This window comes from Phascolarctos cinereus, unplaced genomic scaffold (genome assembly GCF_003287225.1).
Source record: "Phascolarctos cinereus isolate Bilbo 61053 unplaced genomic scaffold, phaCin_HiC Scaffold_138;HRSCAF=706, whole genome shotgun sequence".
Taxonomy (NCBI): Eukaryota; Metazoa; Chordata; class Mammalia; order Diprotodontia; family Phascolarctidae; genus Phascolarctos; species Phascolarctos cinereus.
In genome coordinates, this window is record NW_027555445.1 from 20,862 (window position 1) to 40,204 (window position 19,343).

The window sequence follows — 19,343 nt, forward strand, 5'->3', positions numbered from 1 at the left end:
ATGCTGTTCTTCCTCTGTACTGATGTCAAGCACATATTCTCTGGTGGCAAGTCCTCTATTTTCAATCTTAATTTAGTTTGTTTTGCCCTGACTGAATTTCTCCCATATCTTTCTATGGCTACCCACTTGACAGGATGTCTTTCTGGGTTCCGATGTAGCACTGTGCATTCTGCACTGGTGTCTACCAGAGTGGATAGGGTTTATTTATTTTTAGGACCCCAGTGTACAGTACCTCACTTGTGGCCTCCATTGACCCCCTATATCCCTATATCAGAGGCAACCTTGGCCATCTTCCTAAGAGAGGAGAGTTTGGGGTATCTACCCCACTTACCCTTAGAGCTACTGTGGACTGTGCTCTTTGACACCCACCCCTCAATTTAGAATAGACTAACCCTACTGCATGTCCTCATACCTCATGGAGGGCTGCTCTGAATTGACATAACCAATATGGATAAGACTTTCCCCTCATCCCCTCCTTTTGACACATAGTAATCAAGATCCTTAGTGGGTAAGTCAATTGAGTATCCCTTGCAACATACTCTGCAATTAATAAATAATTGACTTGAAACCACTGCAAATTTCCTGGCCATTGAACCTCATGATATCATTATCAGCAATCATTTTTTTAAAATGTCAATATTCTACTGGTATAGCAGTGAGGTCATCACTCCACCATCATCTGGTGGAAATGTCAACCTTCTACTGGCATAGCAGTGCAGCCGTTTAATAAGATAGGATTCTTCAACCAGTTGGTGCTGGATTTGCATTTTTCTACTTTACTATATAGGGTAGAAACATTGGTCTTCATCTTCTAAATAAAGTGCAGTATATCATATACTTCTACTTGCAAGTCTTCGTGTAATTTGTGAGACTGCTTTGGAAAAAGGTAAGAGACATATAGCCATCAAAATAACAGCTGTGTGATCTGATCTCCCAGCAGCTTCCAGGTTCATAGTTCTAATACTAAGTCATACATACATACATACACACATATATGTATATGTATACACACACACACACACAGAGACACATACACAAATATGTATATACACACATAGTGAATCATCTTTTGAATCCAGATCCTTAGTGTTTTATTCTATTCAGTATCCCTAGCCACACACTAGGCAATTAATATATGTATTTGTTAAATTGAATTGAATTGAAATCACTGCAAGTTTCTGACTGTTGATCCTTGTGGTATCAGCACTCAACAACCATTTCTTTAAAATGTCAACATTCTACTGGCAGAGCAGTGATGTCATCACTCAGCAACCATTTCTTTGAAATGTTAACATTCTACTGGCATAGCAGTGCAGCCATTTAATAAGACAGGATCTTTCTGTGGATTGGTCTTAGACTTTCATTTTTCTTTTGAAGTGATTTACTAAAAACTTTGATGTTCTTAGTTTTCTAGATAAAGAATAGTAAATCATATATATATATATATATATATTTCTATTTACAAGTCACTATATCATTTGTAAAACTACTTTGGAAAAAGGTAAGAGAGATATTGGCATCAATATCAGAGCTGGGTGGTCTGATCTCCAAGTAGCTTCGTGTTTTATAACTCTTCTAGTATGTGTATAATATATATACTTACAAATATATGTATGTACATACACGTATGTGCACATGTATAAGAATGTATAATATAAATGTGCACGTATTTATATATGTATACGTATATATGCATTTCCATATGTTTCCATATGTGTATATATGTATACATACACACTCACATACATACATACATACTTACATCATACTGATAGCTCTCAATTTCCCCTTCCCTCTCTCTCTCTATGTATATACATATGTATATATATAATGCATATCCCTGCTTAATTGTAGCCTTCTGCAGTGAGGGAAGGTGAGGAAGGGGGAAAAAAGAACAATGTAAAAAGTGCACAACAGTGTAGAAAATGTATAAGGAAGCAAAGACGGACAGATCTAAACACAATGAGTAGTATTTAGTATATATGCTTTCTTCAAATGGAAATTTATTGATGTATATTTTCAATCCTCTCTCACATACTGCTGTGCACAAGACAATGCTTTTTTCCTCTTATTTTGTATTATTTTAGTTTTAGTACTTAAAGGGTTTTTTTGTTTTTTCTTGTCTTGTTTTTAAGTTTAATTATAAAAAATGGAAAATGAAAATAAACAGTCACACTACTGTGTTGTACCCATCACACGTCAAAGGCTTCAAAAACTTTGCTTAATAGTTGGTGCCCATTTTATTGCACTAATTTTTGGAGATAGGACTAAAACTTGCAATGTAGGATAACTGAGTGATATTGAGACTTTTCTGATTTATTCAACATATTTTAGTGGACATGATATTCGATATTTGTTTAGAATTTTTTTCCCCAGAAGCAAATCTGTGAAACTCTAAGGAAAGTTTTCCCTTGGAGCACAAAAATTGACAAAATTGGAACATAGAAAAATGAAAAACAGTGTCCTCAAAAATTACATCACTATATAGAGGGGCGGACATAAGCAGAGTCAGAGTAGGAAGGTCCCTGTGTGGCATATACATCTGAGCAAGTGTTACAACTTATGAGACTCAGTTTTCTCAGCCGAAAAAGAGGAAGTACTAATATCTTCCCTCTCTACCTCACAGTACTATGATGAGGATCAAGACAGACAAGATGTTAATACCTTTAAAGGAATTTTGTGCACAGCAAAAGATGAAAGAGTAGAATGGTATCATTAAGTCATCAGTAGTTGAGGGACAGGCACCAGAAGACCCCAAATGTCTCAATGAATCACCCACTCTTACCCTTCATTCACTATATAGTGCTAGAATCATCTCTGCTGGATTCATCTTGCAAATTCCTTAGGCTAAGAACAGTATTACATTAATAGTCATTAGGATAATATAGCATTGTTCTAGAGTATAGCAGGGATGTGTTAGAACCTATGGGCTTGAGCAAGACTTTGATTGAAGGTTGGAGAGGAGATGATTTGGAGAGGGTAGGACAAAGTGGTGTGTGGCAATGAGGGTTGGGGGCGTTCCAGGGCACTGGCCAACTCCGAGGGAGAATACTGAAAAGGAAAGTAGAGGACACCAAAAACATTCATTGCTGAATGACAGTACCAAATTTCCGAGGGATACCTAGCCTGTTTAATCCATTCTTTTGCCCTCTTCAGGGTCAGTCCCAGTAAAGACAAACAAAGTTAAATACTTCACCATTTTACCTCAATGAAGGATAACCACGTTGAGGAACACTCAGAGCAAAGATCCTTTGTTGGAACAATCCCAAAGAGGCCAGCACAAAGTCCCCTCCAGAGTTCTAATGGAAAGCCCCAGTTGGAACAATCCTATACTGAATTATACATGGATACTGACAAAGGGAGACATTTTAAACAGGGATGAGCCTATGCTAACTTGTGAAGGACATTAAGTTTGTCTTCAAGAACCATCATCTTTTTGCCCCTTCCCCTCACCTACATTTTTTGTCACCTTCCTCCTTCTTCAAGGAGGTGCCCAGTGGCTCTCTACCACCTAAGGGATTGTCATTAAGCTTCTCACCCAAGTCTGCCCTCCTAGACAAAATCCCAGTTTAGATTATGTAATCCCCAGATTGGATTATACGGTCGTCCCTTCTCATCCAGCAAATTTTGCATGACTGGCAAGATTCTGTTCTCAGGAACTGACTAATTTGAACAAAGATGTAAATGACTGATGTTATTCCTTTCAGATGTCCCTTCTTTTAGCTAGAGAGGCCTATCCTCACTTAATAGGTTTTATTCTAGTCAGAAATTCTGAAGGTCTTCCACTTTCAGATGGATTCTTTTGTGAAGGCACAGTAGGCCATCTTTTGCCTCATTGCTTACCAAACTGAATCACTAAATGGGTGTTGCCTCAGAGAAACTGAAACCTGGGAAACACCTTAATTTAAAAAGCTCAAGGTCTTTTAATGCATCTGGTGCTGCCTCCAGTGGTCCTGACCTATGTGTTGCCCAGAACTCTGATGACTGTGGAGCAGAGGGTTGGGCTGATGACTTGGCACAGCTCTGTCTTACTTAAATCCAAATCACTTGCAAGTCAAAATGTCACTCTTGTAATTCACTGGTCCTCTTCTAAAATGAAAGATGAACAAAAATCAATGCCTATAACCCAATTGTTTAGGTTAATATAGTTTATACATACTATATATATATATATATATATATTATTTATATTTAATTTATGAACAACATATACATTTGTACATAGGTAAATACACATGTGTATATTCATATGTAAATATATATATGTATATATATACACACACATATATATATATATATATGCGCACACATACATATATCCACACTTATGTGTGTATAAAGACAAGGTACTGCAACAGTTACAATCTAAACACTGTGTTTTCATCATCTTTTTAGAAGATGCTTTTTAGAAGCAAAGCCCACCTTCTTGGCTCCAAGCAGGCCAGGTAGCACAGTTCCACTGGGGCAGCTCCAAGGAAAACTTGCTAAATAGTGAGAAAGAGATTGTAGTGGAACCTTTCTGAGGACATTGCTGTGGACTCTACATGGACCTTGTGGCCTCCTTCTCATTGACATACATATTGTCTCCATGCAGAACCAGCCGTATCATCCAGAAGATTCTTCCTGTCATGTCTGCAATGGCAAACGAATTTTCAAATCAACAACATGCAAGAAAGTCTGTTAGGAAACGACAAAAAGGTCTATGTCAGATCCTAATTGGAAGAATCAGGCTTCTCTTTTCATGTTTATCTAGGAATAACAGCGCAGTGGTGGATCAGGTACTCTGACATTTTTCCATCTACTTTCCACACTCTTATAAGATATGCCACTGTGTAATAGTTTTCTGCAAACTTGCTTGGGGTTTTAGCCTATGCTGTCACTGAAAAAGAAAAAGGAAACATTCTGTTGGATGTCCATCTCCCCATAACTGATGTGGCTGGGTGCTTCACAATTCCTTTTCTGCACACTTACCAGTAAAATTCACTAGACTTCAGATTGTTTGAATCCTTGCCCCTAACAACTCCAAAGCAATTTAAAATGAAACATTTTCTTCCAATGAAAATTAAAGCAGAGTTAATTTGGTTTCAGTATTTATGAGGTGTTTTATGGCTTCCTCTAACTGTAGAAATAGTTAATACTGAGTCACACACCTCATCAATACAGTTTATGGCTCATATTCTAAACAGAAGGGCTAGAACTCAATAACAAAATGTTCCCTTTGACAAGACACAAGGAAAAAGGGAGTAAAAAGACTGAAAACATTAACTGTACTCCTCACCCTATTAAGAGAAAGATCGGTGACCATCCTACTTCATGGTTACTAGTAAATCAGAGAAAATGTAGGTCCCTGTTCATTTATTAAAAAAAAAAAGTCAACATAAACTGTTCTAATTCTTTTAGCTAATGTAGGAGTGTACCAGAAAAAAGATTATCTAGTATTAGCCCAAGAGATAACACACAAATTGTATTCCCTACCCCTTGAAAAAGGATTAGGTTAGGATTCAAGATTGAGGTTTAAGTCCTGGTACTATTGAGAACTTTCTAGGTGACTTTGAATGTTTGTTTGAAAAACAGATAATTTAGGAGAGTTTCTTTTAGTCAATTTAAATACTTAAAGGATTGTCATCAGAAAGTGGTGTCCTACTTAATGCCAAAGGGAAGAATTAGGAAGTCACAAGGTGGCATATTCTGATCTCATAAAAAGAGAAACTTTGTGACAATTAGAACTTTCAAAAGAAGAATGGGCTACCTTTGAGGTAGTGAGGTCTCTGTCACTGGAAATCTTCAGGCAAAGTATAGATGACCCTTTGATTTAATCCCCTCTGAGCTACTTAATAATTCAAAGTGTTTGAATGAGGAAAGAATACTATCCAGTCTTAGTCTTAGGAGACCTAGTTAAGAATCCCATTTCTGCTACTGTGTGACTGTTTCTTTGTCCAGAAAATAGTGATCTTTAAGATTCCCCAAAATTCTACTCTTCAGTGACATCTGTGAAGTGACAAAATGAAACAGTTTTCTCTTCCCTCTCTCTCTTCTCTCTGTCTCTCATTGAGATAAGAACCAGGCATTAATAGAGAGAAGGCACTAGAATTAATAACTTACAGGGATGTCTTGTTGAAAGTGGGATTTTAGGTAGAACGTTAAGGAAGCCAGGAAAACAAAAATGGCTATGAAGCAGGAAATGATTCACTGGTGCAACCAGTGAAAATGCCTGGAATTGAGAGATAGAGTTTCTAGTTTGAAGAACAATAACAAGGCCAATGCCTTAATGACTCAGAGTACATGAAAAGGTCTCCTTATTTCCTTCTATCCTTCCTTCCTTCCTTCTTTCTTCCTTCCTTCCCTCCTTCCTTCCTTCCTTCCCTCCTTCTTTTCTTCCTTTCCTCTCCTCCTCTGTGTCTCTCTATCCTTGTCTTTCTCTCTCTCCCTCCCTCTCCCTCCCTCCTGTCTTCTCTCTTTTATCTATGGATACTGTGGAGCTATTATATCCTTCTTTGTGTCTTAGACATCCCTGGTTCCATAAAACTTCTTTTTTGGAAATGTCATCTTCTATTTACTCAGATTTTCAGCCTTTCCTGAATTGGAACTTTTCTCAAGGTCAGCCTCCTCCCACTTTTGCACTCTTAGATGGTGGGATCTTGCTTCCTTTTGATCTGTATTATCTGGGCTCCCAACTTTGGTTTGCATTACTGCTGATGTCTGTGCTTAGAATGCGGGCAGGTAGATCTGACTTCAAATTGCTTCTCAGACACTTACTAGCTGTGTGACCCTGGCCAAGTCACTTATCTCCTATTTGCCTTGGTTCCTAATCTGCAAAACGGGGACACACTGGAGAAGGAAATAGAAAACCACTTCAGTGTCTGCCATAAAACCCCATGGACAGAATCCATGGGGTCAAGGCATGTTGGACATGACAGAATGACTGAACAACAAAAACAGCAGCAGCAACAGATCCCTATGTTTTGTCTTTGGGGTAACTCAGGTCAGAGTGCCGCAAAGAGCCCCTGAATGTGTCAGATTGATTTTGGGGGTTTGAAATTTTCATTTCACCTGGTTCAGTGTGATCAATGTATCTTCTTCTGATGGTTATTTAACTGATAGTAGACTATTTTTCCTTGTTATGTGTTAGTTTCATAAACTTTTACTCAACAAAATGTTAATATAACTGACAATTTAGAAAGCTTCTTCCCCTTATTTGATATTAGAGGGAGCTATTGTCATAGAGGAAATATCTATATCTCAGGAACTTAGAAAAGAAATAAAAAACTATGGGTCATGACAATGATGATGATGATGGTGGTCATAATAATAAGACCCAATAGCTATAATATGTAAGAGTTTCCAATTCAATTAGATGGTCATTGACGAAAAGGATCAAGCCACTTCATGTCTCTGGCCTTCAGTGTCCTCATAGATACACTCAGTTCCCCACCCCCCAAAGTCATCTTCAGTTTCAAGTCCTATGATCCTCTGGAATTCAATGGGATCTGCCTGGTAACCAAAAGAATAAGAACTCTTCTATGAGTGACCAATGTGGCTTACTGTCACTGCAAAACTTTTAGGGGCTGTTAGACAAATTTTCCTCCGACTTTTAAAAATAATTTTTCATGGTCCTTGTGCTCCATGGTAGACACATTTATCTAGGCAGACACATATTCTTTTATGTCAAGTTAAGTGACTGAGCATTCATCAAGTGTCAGCTATGTTTCAGTCACTATGTTAAGTGTAGGGGATTCAAAGAAAGGCACAAGACAGTCCCCTGCCCTCAAGGAGCTGCCATTCTAATGGGGGAGGCAACAAGGAAAAAACTATGTTCATACAATAAAAATGTTTAGTCTTCTTTCCCAGAAAGAAGGTAAAGACCCTTTGCTGATTGTCCTGGTAGGACTGCTTTTGGGGGATGATTAATCATATGCTGGGTTAGTAGAGAAGAATAGTGTTGTTTCTTGTTTCCCATTTGAGTGACTGTGGTGGGATGGTCATTTCTTAGTCCTATCCATAAGGCTGGTGTTCAAGGCTCACATACTGAGGTTGTCATTTCTCTTTTCAGTCTCCTTTAGACCCATCCCTGGAAGCAGTTTCCTCCCCAAAGCATAAACAGCACTTCAAAGGGGCAGCTGACCCAGTCCATACGTCTGACCATGCAGATCTGCTGGGGGAGGCCAAGAAGACTCTGCAGACAGAGGTGCGTGGATCATCTTCATAGAGTTTTCAGGGGAAGTTCTTCCTCAATAAACGTGAATGATAAACGCGCTGATTACTGGCTCTCCAGCCATTTTCTAATGTGTTTTTTAAAAAAAATATGCTGATGGCAGTGTTCCTTTGACTATGGTTTCTGTAAGATCCAAATCGCTGCTTCTCTTTCAAAGAGAAGGTTTGAATTTTGCGAGTGGTAAGGTGGCCTTCAGGCAGAACACCATATACTGAGAATGAGGAAGCTGCTTCTTGGCACGCTTGAACCCAACAATTACACAGGGCTTCAATTTTTTATGTTGTCCCCAATACTATTAAATTTTAAAACAGCACTACAACTTTTGTGACATCTTATACTGCATACTATATAGGCCTACTGCAATTGTGTAATGTAGATACATTAACCACACTTGACATATATGGAAACTGAGTCTCAGAGAGTTTTAAGTGACTTGTCCACGATCTCACAACTGGTGTGTGATAGAAGTGTCAACTGAGTTCAACTTTCTGACCCCATCCAGCACTAATCATCACATCAGGCTGCCTCTCCTCACCAACCTGAGCAAAGTAACCGATGAATGAATATAATTAGAGGAGCTCTTCCCTCCATTTTCCCCTGGAAAGGAAGAACTCTGACTTCCAAAATTCAGCTCTATATCAAATCTACTTGCATCAGTGAGCACTTTATTAGGTGAAACCATAATATCAGCCTACGGAAAAAAGGACAACAAGGAAAAATTTCAATTCTTTTCTCTGTTGTATAAAGATCAGGACTGTGGATAGAAATTAATTAAAGAACCTCCATTTGCAAAAGACTCTCTACTACCTGAGCATGCTCGCCAAGGAGATCAAAGGCACAAAAATCACTAGGTTTTCCAGTAGGTAGAGTGCTTGGCCTAGAATAAGGAAGATTCAACTTCCTGAGTTCAAATCTGGCCTCAGGCACTTACTAGCTATGTGACCCTGGACAATTCACTTCACCGTTTTTGCCTCAGTTTCCTCATATGGTAAATGATCTGGAGAAGGAAATGGCAAAGTACTGCAGTATCTCTGCCAAGAGAACCGCCAAAGGGGTCATGAAGCGTCAGACATGACTGAAAAAAATCTTCCCTGTTATAGTCTATCTGATGAGATTCAACCTCATTTTTTTTTTTTTGCTGGGAAGAACTTTTCTGGCTCCCGACTCTGTCATCTAGTATGACAGTTTCCTCTAGCTTTAGATCACCTACAGATTTCATAAATAGGCCATCTGTGCTTCCATCTAAGTCAGTGATAAAAAAGTGTTAAACAATGTAAGGACCTTTGGAGATCTCTGGAGTACTTTACTTCAGACCTTCCTAACCCACTGTAATGAGCTCTTTGATTGTGGTCAGTGAACTGGTTTCCAACTCACAGAATTGTGTTTCTTTCTGTCCCACTTATTTCCATTTTTGTCAAATACTTTCCTGGAGTCTATGCAGAATATTTATATTTTTTGCAGCATTCTGCTGATGTGTAGTTAGGGGCAGCTAATGGATAGAGCAAAAGGAAGACCTGAGTTCAAAGACAATCTCTGCTGCCTCGGTTTCATCATCTGTAAAAAGGGACATAATAATGAAACTGGCCACACAGATGAAGATCAAATGAAATAATATTGTGAAGTGCTTCATACAGTGTCTGACACATAGAGGGCTCCTGAGAAATGCTTGTTTCCTTCTTTCCTTCCAGTAACCCTTTCAAAAAATAAAAAAGGAAACAGAATTAGTTCAGGAGACATTTGCTCTGTTATGTTGATTCCCTAGGTCTCTTCACTGATAGTAAATAGTGATGAGAACACTTTCCTTTCCTATAGCCCTTTGAAACCATTGAACTTTTCAAAGTGCTTTTACATTTATTAGATTATGTTATCATATTATGTTAATGGTAAAATACCAGTAGAGGAATGCTATGAAGAAGGTAGTTCAAGTATTCTCAACCTTGTTTTACAGATTAGGAAAGGTGTGATACAAAGAAATAAAGTAATTTGTTGAAGGCAGGAAAGACAGGTCTCGAATCCTGGTTGCCAGATCAGTGTTTTTGGTGACTTACTTCTCTGGGCCTCTGATTCTTCATCTCTCAAAGTGAGGGATTGGAATACATGTTATCTAAGATCTTTTCCAGCTCTAAAAATGAAGACTCTACCAACTCTTTATGGATGGCCCATGTCCTTTACCTTCAAATAAGAATCTATGACCACATTTATGTACAGAAGAAGAGACAGACAGCCTTCTTCTTTAAGATTAAAGAGCAATAGAATGACAGAAAAGTTGTCATTTAGAATTTTCTCCTTATAACTAAGTTGGTTCCTAATTTAGGAAATGCTTTCCTCATTTCACATTATAAGTCCATTTTGGTTGTTGAGCTTTCACAGCAGAAAAGCAAGTGAAAGAGTAAAACAAATTACAAAGCTAATTTTACCATTTCTCATAGTAGGATATTTTCAATTGTTAAAACCCAATAATGTTGCTTCAATCACTTGTTAAGGAGATCTCCCAAAGTCATGTGGAAACATATCTAGTGAATATGTGGTGGTCGCCAAACTTTTTTCTTTTTCTCTATAGAATCATCTACTGTATATCAAACCAACAAGGTATCAACAAGGCTTTATAAAAAAAAAGTAAAACCACCAGTTCAATGTCATCAGAATAATTGAACCAATAGTCTCATGCAGATAATTCATCACCTGGAAATCAGTGTTGCAAAAACTGTTCTTCCTCTCTTTCTTCACCTCCAATTCATACAAATATTGGTTTATTTAGGACTGAATATGTGTTGCAGAGGCCTTCCATAAAAATCTTGTTTTTGCCTCATATTCTAGTTTTTTCATTGTGGAGGTTCTCTGGCTCCTGAAAATTGATTAGACAGTTCCATCATTAAGTTAGAGTGAAGTGTTCTATTTGTGTACACCAGCCTCCCTTTTCTCCTATTCATCTCAACCAATGATCTACACTGCAGATTTCCTTGAGGGGAAGTTGCCAGCATAACGAAATCCATATTTGGAGTATAATAATTGGACTTGCATGCTTGGCTTGCAAAGGAAGGAGCAAACAAGGGATGTCTGGACAAATCTCACTTTTGTAATTTACCTGCAGAAAACTGATGTCCTTCAGCAAGAGATCCAGTTGCTAACTCTGCAGGTGGAGCAGCAGCATCAACTTCATCAAGAGGCTGTGTGTGGGATGGCCAGGTGGCACAGTGGATAGAGTACAGGCCCTGGAATTAGGAGGACCTGAGTTCAAATCCAGTCTCAGACACTTGACACTTAGGCAAGTCACTTAACCACATTTCCTAGCCAAAAGAAGAAGAAGCAGCAGCTGTGTGTGCCTCATACCAAAGTGAAGAAAAGCTTTTGGAGCAGAAGTCCCTGAAGCTTTCAGAAAGGAAAATTGCTGCTGATGACTTCTTTCAAGGGAAATGGTATTTAGACAAGAAGAACATAAGACTCCATTAAAGTATATGGCAAGGAAAAACAAATATTTTAAATTATATTAATGACCTCAGTTGTACCCAGTGTGCATAAAAATAACATTGTTATTAGCATTCTTAAAAGTTTTTGGGGACTTGCTGATGTGGCAGAGCCAAGATGGCGGAGTAAATGCAATGACTTGCTTGAGCTCTCCCTCAGACCCCTCCAAATACCAGTAGAAAATGGCTCTAAACAAATTCTAGAACGGAACCCACAAAAAGGCAGAATGAAAGAAATTTCCAGCCCAATACAAACTGGTTGGCTGATTAGAAGTTCAATTGCACCAGGCTGGGAGAGGAGCATAGTTCAGCTTGGGCCATGCAGACAATGACCTGGCCTCAGCAAACCTGGATCAGTCCTCAGGGGATTGAATCACGGAGAGCTGTGGTGGTTTCCAGTTTTCTCAACCCACAAACACCAAAGAAAACTTAGGTCAGTAAGAAATGTCTGCTGGACCACAGTGAGAGAGGAGGTTAGTCCTGCCCCAGTTCAGGCACAGCCCCGGGGATCCAGCTGCTTCCAGAGCTCTTGGCCCACAGACAGAGGGGGAATCAAGTGGCTGATCAGAGGGGGATTGTAGAGATCTCTTTCCTGTTGCTGAGGCAGGATATTGTTGCTTTGCCCATGCTTAGATATTGGTAGCAGTTCTGGGTAGTGATCCTGGGGCAAGGAGGAGCGTTGGCCTGGTGGAGCTTGTGCTGGTGGTAGAGAGAGAATCCTCCTCAAAGTTCCAAGGCAGAAAAGAGTGCTTGTGCACACTTAGAGAGTAGAGAGCAGGCCAAGAAAGGAATAAACACCTCACCCTTGATCATACCACCCTGAAAGAACGGAAAATTTACAGGTCCCAGTATCTCTGAAAATAGCTGCACAAAACCCCTGAAGCTTACCATCTCCACAGCTGAAGCAGAATACTATCTTAACAAGGACTTTAGAACTCAAGTAATTGGCTGGGAACATGTGCAAACAGCACAAAAAAGCAGACCATAGAATCTTCAATTTGGTGACAAAGAAGATCTAAACATACAACCAGAAGAAGACAACAAAGTCAAAACTCCTACATCTAAAGCCTCCAGGAAAAATGTGAATCAGTCGTAGGCAACGGAAGAGCTCAAAAAGGATTTTGAGAAGGAAGTAAGAGAGGTAGAGGAAAAACTGGGAAGATAAATGAGAGTATTGCAAGAAAATCATGAAAAACACTTTGACAGTTAACTAAAGGAGACTCAAAAAAATAGTGAAGAAAATAACACCTTATAAAACAGAATAACCCAAATAGCAAAAGAGGTCCAAAAAGCCAATAAGGAAAAGTGTTTTTTTTTTTTGGGTACAGGTGCAGAGGGACAAAAAACTGACTAATTCCTATTCTCCTGATTTTGTGCAAAAGTAATTAGAAAGTCCATGTTACCCACAACTCATTATAAATACTTGATTTTTAGAGTGAGGAAATTTTGTTGTGGAATTTTAAAAGAAGATCCTATAAGAATGATTATCTCATGGTAGAATTTCAGACACAATAACACTTAGAAGGGAGCAGTATTTATGAAGAGAGAGGATTACTTTTGAAATGATTGGTTGGCCAATGAGAGCCCTTCACTAGGAGCATGCACAATACACTCTGGCTGATGTGTCTTCCTTCATGGAATTTTGGTGAGCCAGTTTGTATTCTTGCTCTGAAGAGCAGAGTAGGTGCCTCTATTCCTATTATCTCTGTTACTCTCTAATACTCTATTACTATTACTAAAACAGGAATTGTATCAGGCCAAGCGAATTGAACATGCTCCCTGAGGACTGGGTTCTCATTGGTCACTCACATCCTAGTACTGTTCTCCATGATCTCAGAATCTAACTGGAACACAGCATGTACATAACTAACATTGAGCCACTTTTAACAAAATAAAAACAAACACATTATAGGTCATCCACTTTACAGTGTTATTGTTCATGCCATTCATGAGAGGCAACATGGTGTAATGCAGGACTTAGGATGAGATCTGCATCTGGATCCTGGCTCCAACCATTGGTTGTTGGCTGACCTTGAATAAATAGCTTCAACTCTTAGGGTTTGTTTACTCATGTATACAGTGAGGATGATAAGACTTAAGCAAGAGGATTGTAGTAAATCTCAAATCAGTTAATGGATCTAAAATGCTTTGTAAACTTGTAAGTGCCCTGCAAATGTAAGGTGTTATCATACATAAGAAAATTCTGTGCCACCAAAAGAAATTACTGCCCTTTGGGGAACACACTGGCAAATAAATTTTGAGCATTTATTTTTAAAATAATCTTAGTGTATAACTAAACAATATGGTTGCAATTAGTGAAAAAGAATCTAGAGTTCTGTTTTGGGAATCATTTGGTCTGGTTTGAAAAATTTTAGTTTTACTAGTTTAAAAAATACATTTTTAATGTGAGCCCTTATCTGAGGTTCTACTAAAGTTTTGATTCCTTTGTGAATGAAAGATGGCTTGTGCTGCACTTTAGGAGTGTCAGTACATATTCTTTTCTTCTTCCTCTCCTTCTTCCCTCCCCAAACCAATTGTTCTCAACATCAACAAAGGCTTCATCAAAAATAATTTTTTCATTGTCCATTGTATTACGGTTACATAAGTAAATAGTAGGACTAGTTTTTTTAATCCCATAAGACATTATGTGTTCAACTATTTACTGATTTGAAACTCTATATACATGTCAGTTACCTTACTCAACTTGTGTGAACATGTTGTTAAGCCTTTTTGTGGGTTTGATTATGTTTTTATGAAGGATGTGTGTTATCCCCTGGCAACACTACCACCATCTAGTGGATTGGATTCTCCTAGTGTTCAGTTCAGAGAATTGGATGCTCACCAGTCAGCAGGCAGGGTGCCAAAGGTCAGTGGGATCCCAATGTATTCACCTTTTAAGGGAGGCTTCAATCTCATTTTTAACCTCTTCCTTTTTCTCTCTTTTCCAGAGCATAGCCTGGCATAACAGAGAGAACCTGAATCATATTGGTGGCCAGGGAAGGGTAATGGTGGGGAGGGAGAGAGGATGTTACTCCCCCAGGAATCCATTAACATTTCTTGAGGCAAAGGTACATGAGCTCCTTGGCCTCCCAACCACATCGCTTGAGAAGAAGGCCCCAGACTCCAAGGCAAAAAAAAAAAAAGTAGGCCCCACATTCCAGATTTTTATTAAGATGAGATGATTTCCTGGCTTTGGGGATGTCTTGATATGAGAAGAGGCTCAGGCACTTGGCAGCAGTGAAATCACTACAATATGGGGAAACAAAAGACCTCCACTTTGACCCCTAATATGACCATGTGTTACCTGGTAATGTAGGTCTGTCTGTATCAAATACCATTCCAAGAGAGGGAAACCCATAACTATGGAGTCAGTCTGGGTCTCTGGGGGTGAAAGAAAAATATTGGTGTATTTCGTCTCTGATGATTCCAAGTTAATTTCCTCCCACAAGGAGTCCAAAGTACAGGATTTTTCAAGGGCTTTACAAGCCTGGGGAAATGGTAGAAATCAACAGAAGAGGAGGAAAGTGGTAGAGCTGGTTTATGGACTACTGTTAGTCTTTTCTGTGTTTTCTGAGGGGTGGAACAAAGGTCTTCCAGTGCCTAAATTATGCATGTCTTCTCTGGAGTGCCTTTATCAACATCTGTGGAGTCCTAGATGTTTGTCATATTGAAACATCATGCTGTGATTTCCTTGGAGGCAACACAGGAGGAGAAGCCACCCGAGCCAACGAGAAAGTGATTTTTGAAGTTCCCTCCATTGAATCTAGTCTATTTAGGCCCACACAGAGCCTGGAGCTCAGACTCACGAGTCGGGGTCTAGTTTGCCTCCTTAATTTTTTCTCTGTCTTAGTGACCATTTCACATGACGACAGAAGTAATGAAAGCATTGCTTCTGTTTTGAAATGAATTAGTTGGAAATAACATCTCACCCCATCTCAACTAAGCCAAAGTTTGGCTTCATTCTATTTACTTTTTTAAAAAAAATTTAAAATTTTTAGGCCATTGGGGTGAAGTGACTTGCCCAGGGTCACACAGCTAGTAAGTGTCAAGTGTTTAGTCTGAGTCCGGATTTGAACTCAGGTTCTCTTGACTTCAGGGCCAGTGCTCTATCCACTGTGCCAATCAGCTGCCCCTGGTTTCCTTCTAAAGATACCAATTCTCAGGTGCCTTTCACAAATGGAACCAAAAACATTAACCACAAGAAGTTTTCACTCACATGGAAGTATGATTTTCTGTTACAAAGCACTTCACCTCTATTGTCCTGACTGATCCTCACAATCACCCTGTGGGGTAAGGAGGAGAAGGATTCTGATTCCTGTTTTAGACGAAGAACTGAGGCCTAGGCAGGTGAGACAAATCTTGGCCTCAGAACCCTGGCTATCTAAGTCCTCCTCTAGTACTCCACTTAGTTTGCTGCTGAAGTGGATGCAGATTACATTTGTTAATGACTTTAACTTGCATTGAAAAGAATGACTGACTAATCAGTTACGGCTCCAGTAGGGGTAACCCCAGAAACAGTCAGGGTCTTAAGACCTTCTGAAGGACCATCTCCTTTTTTTCCACATAGGGAGAAGCTCAGGGCGAACTCAACCAAAGGGAGACTTTGCTGACAGAAGATTTGGATGAGAAATTCATGCAGCTGGAGAAGGAAAAAAGTCAACAGATTCTGATGAGTATTGAGCAGAGCTTGTTGCAGAATCCTCCAATGGTTAGGCTGGAAGAAAATGTGATGAAACTTAAGAAAGAGCTCAGTGAAATGGAAATGGCAAATCAAATCATGAAAACTCAGCTGAGGAAAGTCATCCACATCCATGTAAGTTGAGATAAGTGAGGTTTCTTCAGAAACTCAACCAGGGGTTTTGTTTGTCAGTATTGTGGGAAGCTCCTCTATTTCATTTAAACAAACAGGTGCCCTTTTTGTTCTTCACTTATGGGAAGTTCACTTAGGTCGCACGGAAAAAAATTGTTTTTACACGTAATTAGGGGAAAATAAAATATTTAAAAAAGATATTTAAGTTTTGTTAGTATTACTTTTGTTATAAAAGCTTAAAGCTGCTCTAAGACTTTTGGAACAGACTGTATTTACAGCAATGAAAACTATACGATTGAGCCGAAAAAGTAGATGCCTAAGACATTATGAATTAGATATTAAGAAATTTATTTGAATATACAATATCAGTTCATGGAGACATCATACCAAAAAAAGGACACTTTTTCAGGAAGTTGTTTTAAAATCTAGTTTGATGCTCTATGTTACCACTGATCATAAAGAAATGGCTCTCTCATAGAGTTGTCTTAATCAAATGAATGTCAAAAATCCTGTGCTGTTGATGCTACTTTTTCCTTTACTTTTCATTACTTTTCCCCCCTCATAGCTTGTGGATTTTAGAGAATCTGTTACGAAGATGATGGGCTTTAACATCAAAATTCCAGACAAGGAAATCACTAATCAATTCTGGCCCCCCATCAATCCTTATGGAATTAATTACGTCTAAAGGCAGATCAAAATTACTGTTGCTTGTAAGACTGGCCAAGAGAACCAATGACACAAAAGACATTTGGCGCTTTTTTTCTTCACTGTCACCAACCAGACTTCATTTGTTTTCTGTAATTTTTGTATATAAGATGTTAGAAAATAGATAATGAATAAAATATATTTGGCATTTTCATTTATGTATTCTGTGATCTTTGCCACTTGATTTTTCTCCTCCTTTCTCTCTTATTTAACCCTTTCATGTAGTTTCTTTCTCCTTTTGCTATAGCTTATTCTAGATTTGTTGTTTATAATTCATTTGCGATAGCCTAAACCTGAGATTTCATCACTGTGTGAACTCCACTGATGCATATCAGCAATTCTGTAGTTCATAGTACTGGCTTTTACTGACATTTTAGCCTGTAACTTATTGTCTTATTTTCTTGGGATGCTGATAGGTTAGATGGCAAATCCAGAGTAACACAACTAGTATGTGTAAGAGTAGGATTTGAACCTAGGTCTTCCTGTGTCCACGGTCAACTTTTATTCCACTAAAGGCACAGTGCTGTTAAAAGCAGGACACTCGTTCTTTCATATTTTTAGTTCATTTTATTCATTCTCATTATATTTCATTGTCCTCCAATTGTTCTGATTGATGTCTGGCCACTGGACCCAGATGGCTCGGGAGAAGAAAGTGAGGCTGGTGACTTTGCACAGATCTCTATCCCTCAAATCAAAGTCAAATGCAAGTCATGTCATCTCTCTGATGTCATGTTCCTTTTCAAGAACAAGTGACCCCCCCACACACACACACACATATACACTTAAGCACCTATTACTTGCCAGGTAAATGTGCTAAGCCCTGGGGATACAAAATGAGAGCAAAGGCAGTGTCTGCCCTCATGGAGATCTCAATCTAATTGTAGAGACATCAAGCAAACAAAATGTGTACAAACAAGCTCAATACAGGATAAATAGGATATAAAAGAGGGAAGGCACTAGTATTGTGAGGCATTGGAAGGGGCAGCTTGGTGGCAAAGTGGATAGAGCACCTGGAGTCAGAAGGATCTGAGTCAAATTAGCCTCAGATATTTACTGGCTGTGTGACCCTGGGCAAGTCACCTAACCCTGATTGCCTTTAAAAGAAGAAAAATGTGAGGTATTGGAAAAGCCTCCCTGTAGAACGTGGGATTTCAGCTAGGACTGAAGGAGCAGTAGGCTGAGATGGGGAGCATTCCAGGCATGGGGGACAGCCAGAGAAAATGTCTGACGTTGAGAGATGGAGTATCTTGTTTGTGGAACAGCCAGCAGGCCAGTGTCACTGGATAGAATTTTGGAGAGTAAGAAGATAGAATATTGTGAAGGGATTTGAATGTCAAATATAGGATTCTGTATTTGATCCTGGAGATAATAGGGAACTATTGGAGGTTACTGAGTATGAATTGACGTGGTTGGACCTGCACTTTAGGAGAATCACTTTGCTTACCCCTAGATCCGTGGGAAGAGTAGTTAGTCACCTTGTAGGGGACCCAACCTGCCAGTGCCAGTGGGAGTTTAGAGCATGAGCCCAGAGGAAACAATATGTCACTTTGTCCTTCTTGTGTCTCTGCTCCCAGTGCAGGTGCTTCCAATGACACTGTTCGTTATTGCTTTGAGGATGTTATGATTGTCTCTGTTCAGTTCTGTCTACCCTTGGGAACTTCCCAGGTCACCTCAATGGTTTCATCTGAAAATATTCACTTGCTTCAGATCAGAAAGAAACAAACACAAAGAGATTGATGTTGTCATGTGTGCCCAGGCACCATGGCCAGGTGAGAGATAGGGCAGCCAACTTTGTTCTACCCAGCTCTTGATGAGGCAACTCATTACAGCCTTCCTGCTTCAAAGCCCAGTGGGGCACCCTGGGAAAATACTCCTCAAGGGATGCCTACCTTACTTCCCCTTGTTGTTGTTCTTCAGTCATTTTTCACATGAGTCTGACTCTTTGTGAGCCCATTTAGGTTTTTCTTGATAAAGATATTGGAGTGGTTTGCTATTTCCTTCCCCAGCTCATTTTACAGAAGGCAGGTAAATGTCAACACCAGGATCCCCCAGGTGCCCTACGAGAGTCAGGAGAAGTGGCAGACTCCAGCTGAGAGAACCACATAGGCCAGCCTAGCCTAGGTGGGCAGACTTCATCCAGCAGCCAGACGTC

The 19,343-nt window shown here is 39.3% G+C and overlaps 1 protein-coding gene and 1 long non-coding RNA gene across 4 annotated transcripts; one reads left to right on the forward strand and one right to left on the reverse strand.

Moving 5' to 3' along the window:
• Positions 1-1,054: 1,054 nt before the first annotated feature.
• Positions 1,055-17,345, forward strand: LOC110204209 (uncharacterized). 3 transcript variants are annotated; one of them, XM_020980488.2, is made up of 6 exons: positions 1,055-1,501; positions 4,595-4,778; positions 8,051-8,185; positions 14,435-14,542; positions 16,244-16,489; positions 17,052-17,345. In XM_020980488.2, the coding sequence occupies exons 2-6, from the start codon at positions 4,629-4,631 to the stop codon at positions 17,169-17,171; spliced, it is 759 nt and encodes a 252-aa protein (XP_020836147.1). In that variant the 5' UTR covers positions 1,055-1,501; positions 4,595-4,628; the 3' UTR covers positions 17,172-17,345. The 3 variants fall into 3 exon arrangements, with proteins under 3 accessions (XP_020836147.1, XP_020836146.1, XP_020836149.1); XM_020980487.2 differs by lacking the exon at positions 1,055-1,501 and having other exon boundaries at positions 4,545-4,778; XM_020980490.2 differs by lacking the exons at positions 1,055-1,501; positions 14,435-14,542 and having other exon boundaries at positions 4,545-4,778.
• LOC110204210 (uncharacterized) lies at positions 1,982-16,250 on the reverse strand. Its single transcript, XR_002323235.2, has 5 exons — positions 14,519-16,250; positions 11,298-11,424; positions 10,895-11,057; positions 4,423-4,632; positions 1,982-4,089 (listed from the first exon to the last, which is right to left on the reverse strand). It is a non-coding gene; the product is annotated as an uncharacterized LOC110204210 (long non-coding RNA).
• Positions 17,346-19,343: the final 1,998 nt, after the last annotated feature.

Excerpts from the sequence above, each read along its gene's own strand:
- LOC110204209 (XM_020980487.2), top strand. The coding sequence starts at position 4,545 with ATGGACCTTGTGGCCTCCTTCTCATTGACATACATATTGTCTCCATGC. Across the intron at positions 4,779-8,050 it reads ACAGCGCAGTGGTGGATCAG|TCTCCTTTAGACCCATCCCT; the intron begins GTACTCTGACAT and ends TTCTCTTTTCAG. Across the intron at positions 8,186-14,434 it reads AGAAGACTCTGCAGACAGAG|GATGTGTGTTATCCCCTGGC; the intron begins GTGCGTGGATCA and ends GTTTTTATGAAG.